This window comes from Panthera pardus, unplaced genomic scaffold (assembly GCF_024362965.1).
Source record: "Panthera pardus isolate Hobbes unplaced genomic scaffold, ASM2436296v1 HiC_scaffold_2, whole genome shotgun sequence".
Lineage (NCBI taxonomy): Eukaryota > Metazoa > Chordata > Mammalia > Carnivora > Felidae > Panthera > Panthera pardus.
The window spans coordinates 148,527,877-148,550,321 of NW_026526765.1; the positions used below are offsets into that span (position 1 = coordinate 148,527,877).

Below are 22,445 nucleotides of genomic sequence, written 5' to 3' on the forward strand. Positions count from 1 at the left end.
CTTGACTGAGTTACTTGGCTTCTTGCTCCCTTGGCCCATCAGTGGGTGTGCCAGCACTAAGAGTTAGAGACTGGGGCATTGCTTGGGGGTACCCATTCTTTAATAACCTCACGTGAGCCCTGCAGTGTGTGGGGAGGCCCGGGGTGGGGGGTGCAATGGCCTGAGGTCTGTTGGCTGCTTGAGAAGTTCAAAGGACCAGGGGCCATGCTGGCAGCCCAGGAAGGGAACAGGGGGTTTTCTGTGGGTTCCTCTGGGACAGCTTTGGCCACACCTTTGAGAACCACTCTGGGGTCATATCTTGGGGTCCTGCCCTGGAGGGCTGCTGGGTGGGATAGCCAGGCTTCTGCAGAAGCCTATATGTGGCTAAGTTACTGGAATAAGTTGCTGGTCATGATGGAGACACCCTCACCTCAGGAAATGTGGGGGGTTGGGGATAGTGGGATGCATCTTCAGTGATACAGTGACGTGGGGTCAGGGTTTTCAGCTCTCCCATGGATCCCCTGTGATTGATTCTGAATCTCAGCCAGGCCCAGGGGCCTCTGAAGCAAACCCCAGTCAGGGATATCTTCTTGTCCTCCCCCACTTTGCCCTCTCTGGAGGGCTCTGGGAAAAAGCACTAGAAAGAGACCATGGCTGTACCCTCTCCTTGGCCTCCTGGGCACCATGGGGCTGTTGGCTGCTGGCTGCCCCAAGGCCCAGATGCCTGCCTCGTGGACGAGCTGGGCAGCTTCAAACACTGGGCTGCATGTTGGGGGCCCGTGTCACCCACCTGGCACTGTGCCAAGCCTCACGGCCATCAGTCTTGGGTGCCACCTATGATGCTGACGCTCGATTCACAGGTGGAGGCCCCGCCCTTCAGAGCCCCTGTGGGCCATCTAACCCAACTGTAAGGACTGAGGCCAGGTCGGCAGGAGGACAGAAAGAGTCTCTATGGGGAAGGGCCATGAGTCCTGGAGGCAGCAAAGGAACCATCTGGGAGGCTGTAAGCAAGGCGCCATCCCTCTTGGGGTTCTGAGGTTGCACCTGGAGAAGGGCCACCACAATCCTCACCTTGGGGGCTGCCAGGCAGGTTTCTCAGAGAAAGCCTCCTCCTCGCTGCACTGGGGCCTCGACCCAGCAGGTTCAAGGGCCTATTGGATGAACCTGAGATACAAACACACTTGGCCTGAGCCTCCTCAGGCCCTGCGTTTTCTGTGGGGCTGGTCATGGACTTTCTCCTTCTCACCTGCCCAGCATGGGGTGAGCCCCAGCCTCTCCCTGCCATCCTCCCAACACCCACTCTGCACTGAGCCACTGAGGGGCTGGTGGGAGCAGGCATGAAGACAGAGCTGCATGTCAGGAATCCCTCCCCAGAGGCTGCATTCTGACTAGATTGACAAGGTGGGGAACAGCATGCACAAGGTCACAGAAAACAGGAAATGGAGTGTTTTTTGCCTTGGGACCACAAGCCTGGGGGCAGAAGGGTCAGCCCACCCTCTACCTGCACCGACAAGCTTGATTTACCTCCTGTCTAACCGCTGGAGTTGCAACTGTGGTGCTGTTCTGCTTTCTCCAATGTCCTTTCCTCATGTTCCCTGCAGCCTGGTAGGGGAGAGGCTGCTGCCATTTCTGAACAGGAGAGAGCAAGGACTGAGCTGGGCCTTGGCTATGGGGAGGCATGGCTGTGGGGAGGCATTTGGGTGCCTGGGTTTGGAGAAGAAGCTGGAACCCTGGGCCCCGAGGCCTCTCCCAAAGCTTGGCATTCTGGGGTTTCCTCACAGGTCCCTGCACCAACTCACTCAGGAACCAGGAGATGGAGCTGGGTGATTGGCAAGGGCTGGGGTCCAGAGTGTTCTGTCTCCCCGTGGCTGGGGTAGGACACAACCTTCTCGGGTGGGCACTGGACCCTGAACAGGCCTCCCTGAGCTTCATGGGCACCAGCCCTGGACCTGCCATCATGTGTCTCAGAGGCCACTAACTCCTGTGATGCTTGCTTCCTGCCTCTGATACAGGACTCAGTGTGATCAGAAGGCAGGGACAGTCCCTGCTGATGTCTGCATGTCCTGTCTAATGTTTCCCAAGAGATACCAGGGAGCGAGAGAGTGAGGGAGCAAGGTGCTTCTAGCCAGGGCTCCTTGAGGCCCCATCAGGGGCTGGATGTGGCATGAGGCAGGGTGGCAGCCTGAGCCTGGCTGCTGGCTGAAGCCCATCCCTGCTCTGTTCCCTGCACTACTTGCCCTCTCTGGGGTCTTGGATGAAAAGGGGGTGTGCTGGGCTGGGCAAAGAGCAGATCCTGCCCAACCCTAATGTTCTCATGCCTTCTGTGGCCTTGCTGACATCCGGGGTTTGCTGGGCAGAATTCCCCAGAGAGGAGGCACTTGGAAATGTTGTGGCATTGTCTCTGCCTGTCCCTCTCAGATGGGACCCAAGTCCATGCTACCAGGACAGCCAGGTCTGGGACTGAGCAGGGCCTGAGACTGGCCAGGGTGGGTCAATGAACTCCAACACACACCCCTCTCTGCCCAGCAGACCCTGACTGTGTGAAAGGTACACATCATACTCCCTGACTTCCTGGCTGGGTGACCTGGTCACATGCCAGGTGGGGGCTCAGCAGCTCCATGGCCCATCTGCTTCCTGGCACAGAAACGTGACTCAGTGTATGAGGGTCTGGGGCAGGGGGTGGGGTGGGGGCGCGGGTAATGGGAGGAGTCTCATGGTAGGTTCATCAACCCCATCTCACCCCCACCCTCCAACCCTCATAAAAGAAGTGTCTGGTCACATGTAGGGCTGTTGGGTGTCCATTCACCAGGCCCTGTCAGTGCAACATGGGGTCTACAGAGTGGAAATGGCCACCACATCCCCAGGCCCGAGCTGGGAAACTGCCCTTCATCCTGCCAAAAGTTTATGCCAGACCCACGAGTGAAAAGCACAGTGTGGACATGGATATGCAGGGTGTATGAACATGTTTATACCAATTCTAGAGTTTACAATGTACTGTACATGTTGTCATTTTTGTGACTCAAATCTGTCCCATGACCTGTGTCACAGCTGTCACCGGAAAGCTATCCCCTGATACCAGCAGGATCCAGAAAGGGAGTGAATTGGGCTGCAGAAACCAGCCCATCTTGGGGCCAGGGGAGTGGGACAGGGTAGGGCCCATCAGCAGAATGGCAGGGGCCAGCGGCGTGGTGTCTGCTGGAGATGTAGAGGCTCCCAGGCCACCTGGTGACAGACTGGGGGTCAGCCCCTGTGGCACTCATCACCCAATGAGAGTGACACTGCAGTCACCCGGCCCTCTGGGGGTCGTGCCGTGTCCTTGCCGAGGTCACAGTAATGTGACCCCCACCATCCTGAAGGCAGGGCCCCTGAGGCATGTGCCACCCACATGTCAGGAGGCCCCTGGGCCTGCCGGGGCCGAAGTTCCACAAAAGGTGGAGGAAGGTCTCCTGTGCCGTGTGGTCGCTGGGGCGGGCGCCAGGCCGTGGGGTCACGGTTTGCAAAGCAGGGAAGCACCAACACCTCCACTTTCTGCTGGGCCGGCTGAGGCAGGGCTGCGGAAGGCTTCTGCTGACTTCCTCCCCTCCTCCTCCTCCACCTCCTCCTCCTCCTGCTCAGAGCTTCTCACGTCTTCCCCAAAATAGAAGATCTGCAGATTTAAACATGCCCAGGGTGGTGATTATACTTCCCTCCAGCCAGTCCCTGCAAGGCAGGTGACTCCCACCCCAGAGGGGCTCTGTACAACCCTCTTGGCTTAGTCCTCAGAGCCCACTGCTGCAGGCTTGGTCTGACCTCCGCTGGGCCGTGTTAATAGGCTGAACGAGCAGGAGGTGGTGTCTCACTTTCTGGCATAAGAATATGGACTGGGGTTTCCTGGACCTGGACACACATCCTGACGGCCTGCAGGGCCAGCCTCCGGCCATGGCAGTGGGGGTGGGGGTGGGTTGCAATCCTAACCTCCCTCCCACCCAGTGCATGAGTCCCACCCCCACCCCTAAGAGCCTGGCCTGTCCTGCCCCCTCCCCACGGACCTGGGTATCCACAAAGCCCCTCGGCCCTGGCCTGGCCCCAAGCACCCACCTTCTCCCCCATGCCAGTCTTTACTCCCGTCTTCACAGACTCACCTTAGAGATTTCCACCTCTCTTTTTCTGTTTGGTTCTCTGGGCTCTCACTTTCATAAGAAGCCAAATAAAGACCTGGTCAGAAAACGAGGTAAAATCACACAGTTATGGCCTATGATAATAGCCTGCCCTATACCCAGAGTCTGACCTGCTTTTTATTCTTAAATTAAACCTGTTGGGAGGTACACATGCAGTTGTATGTGCTAATTAATACAGAGAGGTCGGTGTACCCTTTCCCTAGTTTCTCCCAGTGGTCTGGGAGAAACCAATGGTCTCGCATTTGCGAAACTATAGCACAGGACCACCACCAGCATGTTGACGGTTTGCAGAACACCCTCATCACCACCAGAATCCCTCAGGCTGCCCTTTTAAGGCCCACCTGCTTCCCTTTCTTAATCCCTGGCCACCACTAATAGGTTCTCCATGTCCAGATTTTTGTCATTTCAAGAATGTGATATAGGGGCACCTGGGTGGCTCAGTCAGTTAAGCGTCCAACTCTGGATTTCCACTCAGGTAACGATCTTGTGGTTTGTGAGATCAAGCCCCATGTGGGGCGCTATGCTGACAGCACAGAGCCTGCTTGGGATTCTCTCTCCCTCTCTCCCTCTCTCTGCCCTTCTCTCACTCTTGCTGTCTCTGTGTCTCTCAAAATAAATACATAATTTTAAAAGAAGAATGTGATATAAATCGAATCAGTATGTAACATATGGGATGGTCTCTTTTCACTCTGAGTGATTCTCCGTGTTTCATCCAAGCTGTAGTATGAATCAATACTTAATTCCTTTTTCTTGCTGAAGACTATTCCGTGGCATGGATATACCACAGTGTGTTTAGCCACTCACCCACTGAAGTACACCTGCATTGCTTCCAGTGTTTCGCTAGAACTATTTATGCTGCTGTAATCATTGGAGTGCGGGTTTTTTGTGTGAACATGAGTATTCGTTTCTCTGGGATAAATAAATGCCCGAGAGCACATTTACTGAGTCAGACAGGCGGTGCAAATTTAGTTTTATAAGAAACCCTTTGTCTAGTTCTACATCCTGAAGATTTCCTGTTACTTTTATTCTTCCTAAAAGCTATACAGTTTTACATTTTATATTCGAGTCTGTGATTCATTCTGGGTTAATTTTTCATAAAAGGTGTAAGGATGAGGTCAAAGTTCATTTTTTGGCTTATGGATGTTCAGATGCCCCTGTTCCATTTGTTGCAAGGGCTCACTTTCCTCCGCTGAATTGCTTTTACACCATTCTCAAAAATCCCTGGGCACAGTGGGGTGTCTGGGTGGCTCAGTCAGTTGAGCATCTGACTTCGGCTTGGGTCACGATCTTGTGGTTCATGAGTTGCAGCCCTGCATCTGGCTTGCTGCTGTCAGCTCAGAGCCCGCTTCGGATCTTCTGTCCCTCTTGCTCTCTACCTTTCCCCATGCACACGCTCTCTCTCTTAAAATTGAATAAACATTTAAAAAAAGTCACTGGGCATTTGTGTGGGTCTATTCTTGGGTTCTCTATTCTGTCCCATTGATCCACGTATCTGTCTTACCAATACCACACTGCCTTGATTATTGTAGCTGTATAATATCAGCTTTAATATTGGGTAGAGTAATCCCCCCCATTTTATTCTTCTTTTTCAAAATTGTTTCAGCTATTCTAGTTTCTATGGCTTCCCATATACATTTCATTTAAAAAAATTTTTAAAAATATATATTTTTGAGAAAGAGACAAAGTGTGAGTGGGGGAGGAGCAGAGAGAGAGGGAAACAGAATCCAAAGCAGGCTCCAGGCTCTGAGCTGTCAGCACAGAGCCCAACATGGGGCTCGAACTCATGAACCATGAGATCATGACCTGAACTGAAGTTGGATGCTCAACTGACTGAGCCACCCAGGCTCACCCCCATATACAATTATCTTAGAATAATTGTATCTTTGTCTGCAAAAAAAAAAAAAAAATACTGTCTTTTGATGGGAAAATCCTGGATTTTGATAGGAAATGCATTAAATCCGTACTTAAATTTGGGGAGAATTGGTATCATTGCTATGCTGAGTCTTCCAATTCATGCATGTCATGTCCCTCCATTTATTTAGACCTTCTCTGATTTCTTTCATTAGCATCGTGTAGATTTTGGCATGCAAATCTTGGATATGTTTTGTTAGATTTATACCTAAGTATTTAATGTTTTTGAGCGATTATATTGAGTGATGGTGTTGTATTTTTAATTTCAGTGTCCACATATTCATTGTTAGCACACAGAAATATGATAGATTTTTGTGTCTTTATCTTGTATTCTGCAACTTGTGCTGAACCCACTTAGTTCTAGGAGTTTTGGAGATTCTTTGGGATTTTTTACATTTTTTAATAAATAAGGACAGTGTTAATTCATCCTTTCTGATCTGTCTTTATTTTCTTTTCTTGCATTATTGCATGAACTAGATCTCCATTACTATCTTGAACAAAAGTGGTGAGAGTATATATCCTTGCCTTATTACTGATCTTAGTGAGAAAGCAGTCTTTCACCATTAAAAATGATGTTAGTGGAAAGGTTTTGGTAGGTGCAGTTTATCAGATTGATAAATTCCCCTCGATTCTTATTTTTCTGAGAGTTTTTCCCATGCATGGGTGTAGAAATCTGTCAAATGCATTTTCTGTGTCAGTTGATATAATCAAGTCATTTTTCTCTGTTAGTCTGTTAATATAGTAGATGACACTGATTGATTTTCAAATATTGAATAGTATCGTATCTCTGGAATAAACTCACTTGGTCATGATATCTAACTATTTTTCAATATTGCCAAATTCTATTTGCTAATATTTTGTTAAGGAATTTTTGCATCTATATTCACAAGGGATCTTGGTCTTTACTTTCTTTGTTTTACTACCTTTATCTGGTTTTGGTGTCAGGGTAATACTGGCTTCATAAAATGAACTGGGAAGTTCCGTCCTCTTCTGTTTTTTTTTTTTTTGTTTGTTTGTTTATTTATTTTTGGGAGAGAGAGAGAGAGAGAGAGAGAGAGAGACTGTGAGCAGGCAAGGGGTAGAGAGAGGGAGACACAGAATCCTAAGCAGGCTCCAGGCTCCAAACTGTCAGCACAGAGCCCAACACAGGGCTCGAACCCCTGCACTGTGAGATCATGACCTGAACTGAAGTTGGATGCTTAACTGACTGAGCCACCCAGGTGCCCTGTCCTCTTCTATTTTTTGAAAACGATTGTGTAGAATCCATATTAAGTCTTCCTTAAATGTTTAGTAGAATTTTCTAGTGTAACTGTCTGAGCCTAGAGATTTCATTTTTGGGATGTTTTAAAATTACAAATGCAATTTCCTTAATGGTTATAGGGCTATTCAAATGATCTATTTTGTGGCAGTTTATGCTATTCAAGGAATTGGTCCATTTCGTCTAACTGGCCAAATTAATGGGTCTAGAGTTGTTCACAGTATTTTCTTATTAGCCTTTCAATGATGACAGAGACTATAGTGACATCTTCCATTTCATTCTAGATATTAGCATTTTCTGTCTTCTCTTTTTCTTTAAGAGGTTCTTTGCTGGAGGATGGCAATGTTACAGTTCTTTTCAAAGCACCAACTTCCTGTGGGTTACTTGAACAGTTTTTAGAATTCCATTTTGATTTATGTACAGTAAATTCCTGAAGGATATTTTCACTGGATATAGAATTCTGGGTTGGCAGCTATTTTCTTTCAGCACGTGAAAAATATGCCACTGCCTCTGGCCACCATGATTTCTGATGAGTACTCTAGTCATCCAAATTGTTTTGCCCTTATAGGTAAAGTGTCATTTCTTTCTCAGTGTTTTCAAAATTTGTGTCTTTTTATTTGGTGCTCAGAAATGTGACTATGATGTATCTTGGTATGGGTTTTTTTGGGTTGATCCTTTTTGGAATTCACTTGGCTTCTTGAATCTGTAGGTTTCTATCTTTTCCAAATCTGGGAACTTTCCAGCTATTACTTCTTGGATTATTTTTTCAACCCTGTCCATTTTGTCCCCTTCCTTCCCAGACTCTGATGACAAGAGTGTTAGATCTTTTGTTATAGTCCCACAGGTCCCTGACACTCTGTTGTTCAGATTGTTTAATTTCTATTGTTCCATCTTCCAGCTCATCAATTCTTTGCTTTGTCTTTTCCATTCTGCTGTTGAGACCATCTACTCAGTTTTTTATTTTAGTTATTGTATTTTTCAATTCTATAATTTCTACTTGGCTCCTTTTTATATCTTCTGTTTCTTTGCTGATACTTTCTATACTGTCACCTGTTTCAGGGAGCCTCAAGGCTGGCTGTATTGCTAGGCAGGTCTTGCCAGAGGAAGCCTGGAGCTTAGTGCTAGTCAGGATTCTGTCAGAGGCTGTGACTAACCCAGTTGGGGCTCAATACATCTTAGGTCCCTTCTCTTGCTTTCTTCAGTTATTATTATTATTGTTTTTTTTGGTGGGGGGAAGGAGAGGATGAAACAAGGGTCACTGGAAGGAGCTCCTTTCTTTTTTGATTTGTTTTTTAAAGTTTATGTATTTATTTTCAGAGAGAGAGAGAGAGAGATAAATAGAGAGACAGAGTGAGAGTGAGCAAGAGAGAGAGAGAGACAGAGTGCAAGTGGGGGAAGGCAAGAGAGAGGGAAAGAGAGAGAGAGAGAGAGGGAGAATCCTAAGCAGGCTCCATGCTGTCAGTGCAGAGCCCAACACAGGGCTCAATCCCATGAACCGTGAGATCATTACCTGAGCTGAAATCCAGAGTTGGATGCTTAACTGACTGAGTCACCCAGGTGCCTTGGAAGGTGCTCCTTTCTAAGGGCACTTCAGAAGGGCTAAGTTTTTTTGCTGTATGTTCATGGCTAAATCACTGCCTCACACACAGCACGTTCTCTAGAGATACCATTGGCTGAAGGAGTGAATGAAATGCCCTTCTCTTGGGACACTTGGGTGGCTTAGTCGGTTAAGCGTCCAACTCTTGATTTCAGCTCAGGTCATGATCTCACAGTTATGAGATGGAGCCCCACAATGGGCTTTACACTGGGCATGGAGCCTACTTAAGATTCTCTCTCCCTCTGCCCCTCCCTTGTTCATGCTCTCTCTCAAAAAAAAAAAAAAAAAAAAGAGAGAGAGAAAGAGAGAGAGAAGAGAAATGCCCTTCTCTCACTCCTCTCCCTGCCCCCAGGCTCTCCCACCCCTTTCCTAATACGCTTTTGACACATTACTGCACAAGTTCTATTGGTTAATGACAACAGTTATCATAGTAACTAGTAGGTTAAATAATGGCCCCAGAGATATCCAGATCCTACTCCCCGGGACATGTGAATATGTTAGCTTCTGTGGCCAAAAGGGACTCAGCAGATAAGATTAAGTTAAGGATGTGGAGATGGGGGGATTATCCTGGATTATCCAGCAGGGCCCTAAATGACACTGCAAGTGTCCTTCTAAGAGCGAGACAGAGGAGACTTGACCACAAGAGAGAAGATGATGTGATGGTGGAAGCAGAGGTTCAAATGATGTGCTTTGAAGATGGAGGAAGGGGGTCATGTGCCAAGGAATATGGGTGGCCACTAGAAGTCATAACAGGACAGGGAACAGTCTTCCCCTCAGAGCCTCCAGAAATAACCAGCTCTGTTGACACCATGATTTCAGCCCAGTGGAACTGACTTTGGACTCTAAGAGAATAAATCAGTGTTGCTTTGAGCCACTTAGATGCAGCAGGTGAGGCTTAGAGAGGGTGAAGCACCTGCCTAGAGTCACACAGCTTGCTGGGGTGGGAACAGCCCAGGCTGGCTTATCCATCAGGCTGCTGAACTTCTTGTTGCAGGTAGGGATTACTGTTTCAGGTGAACACTCCCCTCCCCCCAACCCACCCCCAAAAGTTAATGGCTCCAAAACATAACATATAAAATGGCAAACTTGAAAGTATTAACAATTAAAAGCAAAATCATTAAAAACTCCTTTCTCCTAAGTTTTTGTTTTTGGCAGAACACGTTCTCCCAGGCACGGGTGTGGGTCCCGTTATAAAATGCTTGCTGTGGGGACGCCTGGGTGGCTCAGTTGGTTTAGCGTCTGACTTCAGCTCAGGTAATGATCTTGTGGTTTGTGGGTTCAAGCCCCGCATTGGGCTCTGTACTGACAGCTCAGAGCCTGGAACCTACTTCGGATTCTCTCTCTCTCTCTCTCTCTCTGCCCCTCCCCTGCTCACGCTCTGTCTCTCTATCTCTCAAAAATAAATAAACATTGGGGCGCCTGGGTGGCTCAGTTGGTTGAGCGGCCGACTTCGGCTCAGGTTACGATCTCGCGGTCCTTGAGTTCGAGCCCCGCATCGGGCTCTGTGCTGACAGCTCGGAGCCCGGAGCCTGTTTCAGATTCTGTGTCTCCCTCTCTCTCTGACCCTCCCCCGTTCATGCTCTGTCTCTCTGTCTCAAAAATAAATAAATGTTAAAAAAAATTAAAAAAAAATAAATAAACATTAAAAAATTTTTTTAAATGCTTGTTGTGCTCAGTGGGGACCTCCTGGGGTAGGTTGAGGGTCTTGGATCCAGGAAGCAGCTGACCATGGGGCCACATTGCCTCCCCTGAGATGATCAACTCAGGACCAAATGGCCACTTGCTTCCAGCACTTTCTCTTCCTGGAGTATGCTTGCTTAGAAAATTCACAAGCAAATTTGTCACATTTGATAAATGATCAGATGGGAATGCTGATTTACTGGAGGGCACAGACATTAATGGCACTCTGGAGAAAAGATGCCTCATCACACACACACACACACACACACACACACACAGGCATGCATGCACTCACACAAACATGCACACACCCCCAGCTGTGGAAAGACCCATGGGGAGCCCAGGGCTCTGCCTTCCCTATGTGAGCACGGGGAGGGTAGTTCTCACCATCTTGCTTATTTTACCAATGAGGAAAGTGTGTGGGACCGATGGTTTCAATTTATGATGTCCAGCAGCAACCATACTGTGTCCAAGGGGAAGCCTGGCCCTGGGGACCCTGGAGGTCCCCAGCCTGCAGCTCCTCAGGCCCTGACTGGTGCTCAGCCTTCTCTGCTCCCTTTCACATCCAGCAAACATGGGCATGATGCATCCTGCTCGCAGCTGGGGCCCCATATGGAGATGTGACTAGGAGACCACCCCAGAGTCCCAGAGCTGGGGGTGACAGAGGCCATAGGGTCACCTTACCATCCTCGCTGAAGATGGGGGCGGTGTGCAGGTAGTGGGTGATGCTGGGGTCTTGCTCAAAGGGACATTCCACTTGTTTCCACGTGATGAACTCTCCAACCTGCTTGGCCAGCTCCAGAAATTTCTGCCAGGGTCATTGAAACACAAATGGGAGCCCCTTACCCCGCCTCCACGCCTCAGTGCCTGGAGGTCACCTGTGAGAGCGGGCCAGTCTCACTCATCTGTCCCTGGGGGCCCACTCCTGGGCAGGGCAAGGCAGAGCACTGGGCAGTAAATGACAGACCCCCCATTAGGAAACCTGGGTGTTCGCCACATCTCTTCATTCCCTCTGTGGAATCTGGGGAGAGAGAGCATCTAGGGCCAGGTCATCGGCAGGCAGCACATCCAGCGAGAGGCGAGTATTACTCTAGTTTCATTCTTTTTCATGATTATCCCTGAGTTTGTTTATCTAGAGAATGATGCAAATAAATTTAAATAAATGTATTTAAGGAAGATTTAAGTGGATCCACTTAAAGCAGAATTTTATTTAAGTAAAATTTAAATACATTTATTTAAATTAAAAAAAAATCTGTGCTGACTTAAAGAAGGCTTTTAAATAAACTGCCAGCATAAAGTCATGACCGGGTGGGAACGACCCTCTATGGCATCTTTCATCAGTCCTGGTGGCTGGCTCCAGCCCCCACTGCCCCTGCCCCAAATCTGGGGCCTCAGAAGCACTTTACAGTCTTGCCTTTCCTCCCTCGGTCTCAGGTCTGAGGACCAGTTTAAGAAGAGTGCAATACAGGGCTTTCCACAGCTGGTATGTGTGGGGTCTTCTGGAAAGTGTGATCTTGGGCTCCCGGGCCCCTCTGTTAATTTAACCCAAGGCCAGCCTCCTCCATGTCACTTCCAGTCCAGACTGTCCTGGGGATGCGGCGCCCAGGCTCCCTGCTGGACTGGACTTCTCCCTGCTACACAGGTTCTCAGGGCTAACCAGGCCAGCAGGCAGCACAGGAAAGTCTGCCGGGGAGTCTGTGTGAGGCCCCAGAGCAGAGGCAGCTCCAGGCCAGAGGGCCCAGGCGTTGGGTGGGGGACCCACCAGCAGGGGATGCTGTCCCCACAGAGCCCTTGGTGGGCTCTGTGCCAAAGCCCTGTTTTAGAGAGGGAGAGACTGGGGCTCAGATAGCGCAGGGGCCAGCCCAGGACTGACTGTCCCTTGGTGTTGGAGGCTGGGTGGGGCCAGCACGAGTGTGGGCCAGCCTTCCTAGGGAGAAGAGTCTCCTCCTTCTTGCAGATTCGGGGGTTGTCACTGCTGCATGGCTGGCTTTGTCTATCTGACTCAGTGACCACTTGCTGTCACTGCCCAGGGCTCTCAGGGCTCCTGGGCCTCAGCTCCCACCATGCCTAGCCCACCAGCCACTCCAAGATATGTGTGCTGGGTGGTCCCATGTGTGTGTGTGGGGGGTCAGCCTGCCTTTGCTTCTAAGGAGCTCAGGGACTGGAGAGCTGTGACCAAGGAATGCCCAGTCCACTGAGTATGGGCTGGGCCACCCTCTGTCTGGGAGGTCAAGGGGAGCTTCCTGGAGGAGGGGGACACTTGAGCTGATGGCAGTGAGTGTCTGCAGAGGGAGTAGAAATCTTTCCTTCTCTGCCCACACTGCTTGCCCACCTCCTCCTGTGCTCAGGGAGGCCTTCCCTGACACATGCCCTGTGCCCTGTGCGGGTCACAGCATCTCACCCATTGTCACTGTGGGTCCGTGGGGCTTTCTCACAGCCTTGTGCTCTTCGAGGGCTGAAAATGAGTCTGCCTCACCTGTGGCGGGCAGTGAGGGATCAGTGCCTGCATGAGCCTCAGTCTCCTGTGGAAGGGGTGGGGTGGGGAGACCCTGATAATCCCACCGTGATGTCTTGTGAACCGTCCCCAATTCGTCTGGTGCCCCTGCCCTGGGGGCTTTGATTGTCGGGGGCCCCTGGACTCTACCTCAAAGTTGACATGTCCATTGGGGAGGCGGTTGGCACAGCCCTCGTTCAGGAAGTAGATGTCTTTGATGAGCAGGCTGAAGAAGGGAATGACGATCTGGAAGAGAGAGGGTACAGGTCAGCCCTCAGTCGGCAGGAAGCACAGGCCCCTTTACCCTAGCACCAGACTCTTTCTTCCCAGGCCCCATCAGACTCCAGTGCTGACTGAGCACCTACTGTATACGGCACCCCCCCCCCCACACACACACCGCCTCCCCGTGTTGGGGCTGAATGAAAGATGCATGGTCCTCATGCCTTTTGAACATTTCTTCCACTCTCCGCGGGGAGAGGCTGGTGGCAGTTCCCCTCGACCCTCCACCATCCAGGGATCTGCAGACCACCTGGTTCAAGTGTGCCAGGAGGACTTCAGGTGCATGCAGAGCCCACCATGAGATATGTATGGAAAGTGAGTCACCTGTTGTGAAATTCTGCAGCCTACTTTTTAAAATATATATTTCATGATTTGTCATTTTATGCCTTTCTTGATGCCTGAAGGAACAGACTTTGGAGCCTGGCCTGAGTAGGGCGGGGGTCTCTGCGTATCACTGCCTGGATGTCTCATTTCTCCCTCCCTGCTCTGCACATGCCAACTCCTGGCCCCTAGGGAAGGGACACCCACTGCTGACAGCTCTGGCGACCCGAGGGGAGCTGGCTGGGTGCACGCTGCTGCGGTGGGTTGGACTGTGTCCCCCCAAAAGATACATTTGAGTCCTAAACCCTGGTGCCTGTGAATGGGACCTAATTTGGAGATAGTCTTTGCAGATGGAATCGGGTTAAGAGGAGGTCATACCGGATAGAATGAGCTCTCCTCCAGTGACTGACGTCCTTGTGAAAAGAGGGAAATTTGGACACACACAGGAAGGATAGCCATGTGAAGACAGAGGCAGAGATGGGAGTGATTTGGCCACTGGCCAAGGAACACCCAGGGCCATCAGAAGCTGGGAAAGGCAAAGAAGGATGCCCCCTTTGGAGGGAGCACGACCCAGACAGACTACCTTGATTTTGGCATGTGGCCTCTAGAATGGGGAGACAATACATTTCTGTTCTTTTCTTTTTATAATTTTTTAATGTTTATAAATTTATATATAACATTTATAAATGTTTGTGTTTTTGAGAAAGAGAGACAGACCGTGAGTGGGGAAGGTACAGAGACAGGTGGAGACAGAATCCGAAGCAGGCTCCAGGCTCTGAGCTGTCAGCACAGAGGCCAACGCGGGGCTGGAACTCATGAGCCGTGAGATCCTGACCTGAACCGAAGTTGGACACCCAACCAACTAAGCCACTCAGGTGCCCCTGTTCTTTTTTCATTTTTAAGTAGGCTTCACACCCAGTGCGGAGCCCAACACAAGGGCTTGAACTCATGACCCCAAAATCAAGACCTGAGCTGAGATCAAGTCAGATGCTGAACCGACTGCACCACCCAGGCGCCCCAACATTTCTGTTGTTCTAAGCCAGTTCCTAGGGAACTAACACACCTGCTGTGCCCTCAGGCTCCAGAGCTGGGCATGTGCTGCCAGTCCGGCCAGGAGTGGCCTTCAGCCCATCACCCTTGGGACCAGGCGCCAGGGCCTGACATTTCTGGCTAACCCCTTATCTAAGTTGATAAAGGCTTTGAGATCAGGACCTGGGTATGACCACTCTGCACAGTACGGATGCATGGATGGCTCAGTGGGTCAAGGAAGATGGGAAACTGAGGCCCACACAGTGGCAGGGCCTGGCCCAAGGTCACCCAGTGAGTGAATGCTGAGGCTGGGACCAGAGCCAGATTTAGCAGGGAGATGAATTGCCTGGTTTGTCCAGGGCTGAGGGGTTACATGAGATACAGTTTCAGTGCTAAAAGTGGAGCCATCCCAGGGAAACTGGGACAAACTGGTCACCTTAGATTTATGTCAACTCCTCAGACATTTGCTCAGGTCTTCACTGTGCTAGGTGCTGGGGCTTGGAGAAGAGTGAGGGTATGTCAGACACATCCAGTGTAGTGGAGCCTTTTCCCTGAAGTCTTTGCTATCTATAGGCTGGGTTTAATTCCCATTTGGGCCCCTAAAGAGCCCTCCACTCATGCCCTGTCACAGGGGCATTGGTGGCCGGCCTGAGTGCTCCATTGTGCCAAGCTATACATGCATGGGGATCGAGTTTCATCTCAGCAAGTTCCGAGATGCAGGGTTCTATTACCCTAACTTACAGACAAGGAAGTCGAGACCCAGAGAGGTTAAGCAACTCACACAAGCTCACAAGCAGTAAGTAGCTCAGGAAGGACTAGCCCCCGTCCTGCCTGCTTTCTCACTGTGCCAGGAGGGAGAGCAGTCTCTGTGCATCTCCCTATGCCCACCACAGTGCTGAGCCCCAGGCCCAGGGTTGGGGCATGATGGCTGCGTTGGGTTGTAATGTGCCTGAAATGTTCCAGGACAGGGAGGGGATTAAGGGCAGTGGTCCTCAGGGACTCAGTGCAGGCTTCCTAGAGGGTGGACATTGGAACTGGTCCTCAAAGAGGCAGCATTTTCTGAGAACTTCTCACCATTTCTGCCTGCCCACATGGGCTCAGACTACCATCCTATCAGGCTTTAGCATCCTGGCCGGTCTTCCTGCCCCCATGGGTTGACTGTAACCCACTGATGTTGTTTTCTGGAGCTAAGCGGTGGCATCAGGGGGTCAGCCAAAGAATCCTGTGTGGAGTGGGCCCCATCACAGAGATGGGGAGAAAGAGGGGCAGATAGGAACTAGCTATAGATAAGAAGAAAGCATAGAATGCCATGACCACTGAGACCTCCTGGCCTCAAAATTTCAGCTGTAGCAGTGAGGAACTGCGAGAGCATCAGCAAATATTCTTCCTTCCTTCCTTCCTTCCTTCCTTCCTTCCTTCCTTCTATCTGTCCCTCCATCCATCCAACCAACCATTCATCCATCCATCTTCCAGTCTTCTATCCATTTATGAAGCACCTTCTGTGGGCCCAGCCGATGATCCATATCTCTTTGGACGTTAGAGGAGAATGCAGAAAAATGAAAGGCACAGCTCTGTAAATCACCCACCTCGAGCCCCTGTACCCCAGAGCTGGAAGGGGGCTCAGCGTGCAGGAATGGGACATCACAGTCCACCCCACAGCCACCTGGTGATCACGGATGGAAGAAAAATAATGCAGAGTGCCAGTGCCATAATTGACATCTTGGACCAAAGGTGGCAGCCAACTCTATCTGCCCCCACTCCACAGTCCCACTCCTGGGCCACAGGCGAGGACCTCTGTGACTGCCACACAGCACCTGCGCTCTGGGAATAGGACGAGGCCTGGTGGTGCGCTGGAGAGGCTGACTCCTGGTTTTGCCACCTACTTGCTGTGAGACTGGACAAGTGAGGTCTCCTCTCTGAGACTCAGTCTTCTAATCTGGGAAATGGCACTGCTAGAATCCACCCGGTAAGTAGTCATCAGAATTGAATGGAAGGGAGAGACAGAGTCAAGTAGTCCTCACGTGGTAAGTGTTCAGTGAAGCAAGGTCTCTGTCCCTGCCACTCTGGTTTTGCAGCTTCCTGGCTCCTGGGGGACAGGCTCACTTGCCCGGGATTTTGAGGTTCTGTCTCACTGAATGCTGCTCCCTGGCATCAGCCCTCCTCAGACCCAGAGCTGCTGAAGGGCTCACAGCCTGAATAGGAAAGGCCAGCTGGATAGGACATAGCCATCAGTGGGGCCAGGGTCTGTGAACACCCACCCTGGGAGGGCCGGCTGGGTGGCACAAATGTGCAGGTCTTGGCCTGCTCCCCAGACTTAAACCTTGGTAGCCATCTCATCTAATTCCACAGGGACTTTGAATTTCAAGAACAGCAACTTGTTCTCAAACTGGAAACAGACCTCCACAAACACGGCAGAGACTTAATTCTGCCAATATTCCTGCCAGGACATCAGGCAGAAAAGGTCTTGGTGTTTCTTCCCCATGGATATGATAACTCTAATCATCGGGCTGGTGACAGGTTTTAAGCCAGAGGTTCCCCGCAATCCCAGGGCCCAGTTTCTTGTATTGGAGGCCACCAGGAGAATTTGGGAGACAAATACAATTGATCAGGGTCAGGGAGGCCCCCAAATGCAAATGTATAAGAACAGAGCCTGTGAAAAGGCAGTTCTAGTGAGTGAGAAGCTTGGTTCAGTCATTGCCAAAACCGTGAATGTGATCTGAAGCTATATCAATGAAGGTATTGCGTTTAGAGTAAGGAGGTGTAAGACCCTATGTACTTGTAAACAATTTGATCTGAAACAGAAGGGACTCTGACAAGTCACACTGTTCAGGGACCAAAGAGATCCAAGTGGGGAGTGGACTGGAGACCGCGTATGGCGGGGCAGACCTGGGTTGTTGACTTAGGAGGGAGGGGAAGGGGACCCGGGGGCGCCGAAGGACTGGTGGGTAGAAGAGGGAGCAGCCTCATTCTGCCTGGTCCTCCAGAGAGGACAACCCCAGCCCCATAAGGGAACACTTCCTACCAGCTAGAGCTGCGTGAGCACGGGCTGATCTGTTCTGTAAGGTGGTGAGTTGCCCAAATTGGAGGCAAAGAAGGAACATGGCTGTCTATACAGATGCTGTAGAAGGGCAGGGGTTTGGACCCAGTGACGTTGGAGTTGGCATAGAGGCTCTCTGATACAGCCCATCTAGGCCAAGGTAGGGAGTAGGAAGGAGTAGGGAGGAGCTCTCAAGGCCAGGCAAGCCTCTGACCTACCTTCTCCCGGCTGCTGTGGGCAGTCAGGGAGCGGTGGGCTGCCCCCCGCAGGGCTGTCCTGTAGTTGCAGAAATTCCCTGTCGGGTCCATCTGGTGCTGGAAGGAGACAGGGAAGCATGTGGGGGAGCTGCATCCCAGGGTCGGCCAGTTCCAGCCGGCAGCCCGGCAGCCTTGCTTACCTCAAGGATGAAAAACTTGGCTGTCTTCACTTTGGCCCAGGTCTTCTTCAGCCTGGAGACAGGGCTCATGTTCATGCCGGCTGGAAGAGGGAGGGTCGAGCTAGGGGAGCGTCTCTGGGCTGCACAGTCTGCTTAATTCCCTAGGGCGGGAGGCCTGGGGGGTGGCCCCAGCTGGCCGCCTGAACCAAGGTTGAGGCCTCTGCAGACGGCCTGATGGTGGTGTATGGGTGCTGGGGACACTGTGTCTGGGCGAACCGGCCCATGTGTGCAGGCCCCTGTCCCAGTACCCGCCAAACTGGCCCCACACCATGACCAGGGTATGCTTTGGGCCCCTGCTGTCCCTGGTTCTGGGGACACACTGTCCAGCCCTCACCAAACACCCTGGCAAGGAAGGCCTCAAAGCGGGGGGGGGGGGGGGGGGTCAAGTCTCCAGGACCTCTGGGGCAGGGGAGTATGGGCTCAGCAGCACCAACCTTGCTCAGAGGAGGGCCCTGGTTTCCCCCCCCGCACCCCACCCCTGGCCTGTCTGCAAGTGCCTCTGGGGGCGCTCCCACGGGGCCCGGGCTGGCTGGCCTACTCACAGATAATGGCCATCAGAGAGTTGAAGTTGCCAATGTTGAAGCATTCACGGGCCACGTCAATGAAGAACTCCACCACCTGGGCCCTCTGCTTCTTCTTGGCCGGCTGGGGACAAGGCATCTGAGCCTTAGTGGTGACACGGCCCCACCCCGTCACTAGGCCAGTCCCTCATCAACATTCTCTCAACCCAGTTCACGGTGGAGCCGCTTGATGCTGGGTAGTCTGCAGCCAGAGAGTTCAGGGTCTCTGCGCGTCCTCGGCAGAGCCCGTAGAGCCCACCACCATGACGGGCTGCGGGGGAGGGGGTCTGACGGGACTCCACGGGGCATCCAGAGTGCTGAGGGGCTCTCCCTCCAAGACACAGCTCCTCCCTCCAGGCCCAGCTCCAGCATCCTCCATGGCTCCCTCACCCGTCCCCCGTGCATCAAGCTTGCTCTCCCCACACTGGGGCTGCACGGACCCCGGCCCTGTCCCCAGAGTGGCCCCCTCCACTGCTTCCTGTTGAATGACTGCATGACTTCACCTCCAGCTTGTGGCCAAGTGCTTGGGACCCTGACTTCTCTGATGGCTCCAAACAATGTTATCCCCTGGGCCGTCCTAGACTGAGGCACTGCCTGACTCCTGGGAGGGCTCAGTCCAGCTTTGCCTATGTAAAAACTGCCACCTGAGCTGCCAGGCCAGTAATGCAAATGCAGGAAGCAGGTGGGGCCCGTGGAACCCTACCCTGTGTTCTCTCCATATGGATTTTGCCGGCTTGCTCTTACATGCAGCAGTGGTCTTTACTGCCACAAGGAAGCATGAGACGTGCTGCCCAAACCCCGTTCAGAAAGCCTCCCACCCGAGGTCCTTCCTGTCCCTATCGGGGTGTCTGTACAGTGGTGGAGATGGCTGAGCCTGGCGGGGATGGAGGCCAGGCATTTCAGCCTGCTGTGGGTGCCCAACAGGAAGCACTCCCAAGGCTGAGGCATCGCAGACCAGCTTCTCCTTCTGAGCAGGCCTGCCTCTGCCCCTTTCTCTGCCCCTTACCCCAGTTTCCATCTCAGCATTTGCTTCCAGAGAGCCCCACCTGGCACCTGTGTTGCCTTTAGTCTTTCCTTCCCTGACACAAGTGGCCCCAGGGCCTTACCTGATGGTGACAGGGGGCTTGGAGGAGGTTCCTCCGCTCTAAGGAAGAGAAGAGGGTGGGTAGGGTCTGGCCCTGAGGGACCGTGACTTGGTGACAAGGGCACCTGGCTCAGTATTGATGTCTTCCTGCCTTCTGGGAGAAGCTGGAGACCTGGGCTTTGCATGTACAATCTCCCAGTTCTTAAAAGGTTGGGGCATTTCTATTCTAAATGCTGAGAGAGCCAAACACAGTGTGGCAGCAGGGCAGGCCACGCCACCCAAGGCAGATAGGAAGAGATGGGGGCGGGACCACTTGGCAGATCTGACTCTTTCAGCAAGCCATCTCTGACACTCTCTGTCAGAGTCCAGTGGATCCGTGCCAGGCTCCATCCAGAGAGAAATGTCACGGTAGGCAAGCTGGGTGGTGACACCTGGTGTCCCAGAGAGGTGCCCAGCTTGGTCCCGGGCTTGGACACGGACAAGCTCAAGAGGCCCTTCTGGTTCCCTCCCAGGTGGGCTCCCCCAACCCCCACCACCTTTGGCTAAGCCAGGTCATACCCCCCGGCTTTCTACGCACCATGCAGATCTCAGTAGCCACGAGGTAGCACAATCTGTTGAACCATTTCACATAAGCCTCCAGATTGTTGGTCTTGTCACTGAAACAAGGCTGGGAAAGACACAAGGATCATACTCAGTCTTTCTGTCAATAACTTTTGGAACATGGAGTCAGTTCATTGATCATTATTGTAGATGATCTGGAAACCGTTGAAACCACAAAATCATCCACAAATACCAATGGTTTGAAGTGTATCCTTCCAGTCTTTTTTCTATATACTCGAAGATGTAAGTTAATATGATATATATATATATATATATATATATATATGTATATGCATAGCTCCCCCACATCTGATTGTCATTTTTCATGGATTCTGTCTTTGTGAATCTGTCTGCTTCCTAAAAACGTATTTGTGGCCCCAAATCGCTACTCATGTCACTGTCACTTGCTGTCATTCATGGATATGTGCAGAGTGGCAAAAAATTTGAGTCACGTGGGGTGCCTAGGTGGCTCAGTCAGTTAAGCACCCAACTTTGGCTCAGGTCACAATCTCACGGTTCATGGGTTCGAGCCCCACATTGGGCTTGGTGCTGACAGCTCAGAGCCTGGAGCCTGCTTCAGATTCTGTGTCTCCCTCTCTCTCTGCCCCTCCCCTGCTCATGCTCTCTGTCTCTCTGAAAAACAAATAAACATTAAAAAAAATATTTGAGTCACTCAAAGTGCCTTTTTGTTCCCAGCAGAGGTTGAGCTGACACCCTGCCTTCTCGTTTCAGCTCCCCTACTGTGAAGAAACTGTCCTTTTTTTTTTGTGGTCTGTTCAGTGTGATGGTGAGTTCCCTGCTTAACGTGGCTCCAAGCACAGTGCTGCAGTTCCTGAGCACATGAAGGTTGTGATGTGCCCTAACGAGAAAATACGTGTTAGATAAGCTGCACTCAGACATGAATCATGAGTTCAATGTTATTGGAAGAACAATATATGTTAAATACGGTGTCTTTGAACAGAAACACGCACAATGCAAGGTTATGTATTGGCTGGTCGATGCAAATGTGGTGGGAGGCTTGCAAGGAACTTACCCCTGTATTTCCCTTGGGAGCAGTGGCATTTGCTAATTCTGTGTTCATGACAACTTCATGGATATAATCATGTTAAATTATGAGAGTCAACTGTATGTATCTATCTGCACATAACTGTATATATGCTTCCGTATTTTTCCACATGAATCTTTTCATGTGTCATAAAATATCCCTTGGAAACATAATTTTTCGATTGATGTGGAATATTCAGCTGTATAAATGTACTGAAGTTTAAAAGATTTAACTTAACTTAAATATTCATGTTGAAATTGCCAGGGTGACTTTCAATAAGTAGAGGGGGAGATGGAATTGGGGATCTATTAATCCAAAAGAAGTAAAGAAAAGAGGAAAAAAGACAGGGAAGAGTTGGGAAGACAAGTCAAAGGTGCACAGAAAGTGGTAAAACCTGATCCATATATATCAGTAATTATAATTGCTGTTTTTTTATTTTACATTATTTTATTTTACTTTATTTTATTTTATTTTTCAGTGTGTGTGTGTGTGTGTGCACGAGCAGAGGAGAGGGGCAGAGGGAGAGAGAGAGAATTTTTTTCTTTTGGTTTATTTATTTTTGAGAGAGAGAGAGCATGAGCAGGGAAGGGGCAGAGAGAGAGACACAGAATCCAAAGCAGGCTCCAGGCTCTGAGCTATCAGCACAGAGTCCCACACCGGGCTCTCTTGAGCCATGAGATCATGACCTGAGCTGAAATCAGATGCTTTAACCAACGGAGCCATACAGGTGCCCAGAATCATTTTTTTTTAATGTTTGTTTATTTTGAGAGGGGGAGGGGCACAGAGAGAGAAGGAGAGAGAACTCCAAGCAGGCTCCATGCTGTCAGTGCAGAGCCCGATGTGGAGCTCAATCCCACCATGAACCATGAGATCATGACCTGAGCTGAAATCAAGAGTTGGATCCTTAACAGACTGAGCCACCCAGATGCCCCGAGAGACAGAATTTTAAGCAGGCTCTGCACTCAGTGCAGACCCTGA

The 22,445-nt window shown here is 50.8% G+C and overlaps 1 protein-coding gene across 1 annotated transcript in view; it reads right to left on the minus strand.

Annotated features, from left to right (window-relative positions):
- Positions 1-2,925: 2,925 nt before the first annotated feature.
- RASGEF1C (RasGEF domain family member 1C) overlaps positions 2,926-22,445 on the minus strand; it is an 88,682-nt gene continuing 69,162 nt past the window's right edge. The window contains exons 7-14 of the mRNA XM_019469697.2: positions 20,400-20,489; positions 18,721-18,823; positions 18,140-18,219; positions 17,961-18,056; positions 13,227-13,322; positions 11,267-11,390; positions 4,101-4,173; positions 2,926-3,625 (exon numbers count right to left, since the gene is read on the minus strand). Coding sequence (XP_019325242.2) covers positions 3,601-3,625; positions 4,101-4,173; positions 11,267-11,390; positions 13,227-13,322; positions 17,961-18,056; positions 18,140-18,219; positions 18,721-18,823; positions 20,400-20,489 — 687 coding nt within the window. The 3' untranslated portion in view covers positions 2,926-3,600. The remainder of the gene's footprint in view (positions 3,626-4,100; positions 4,174-11,266; positions 11,391-13,226; positions 13,323-17,960; positions 18,057-18,139; positions 18,220-18,720; positions 18,824-20,399; positions 20,490-22,445) is intronic.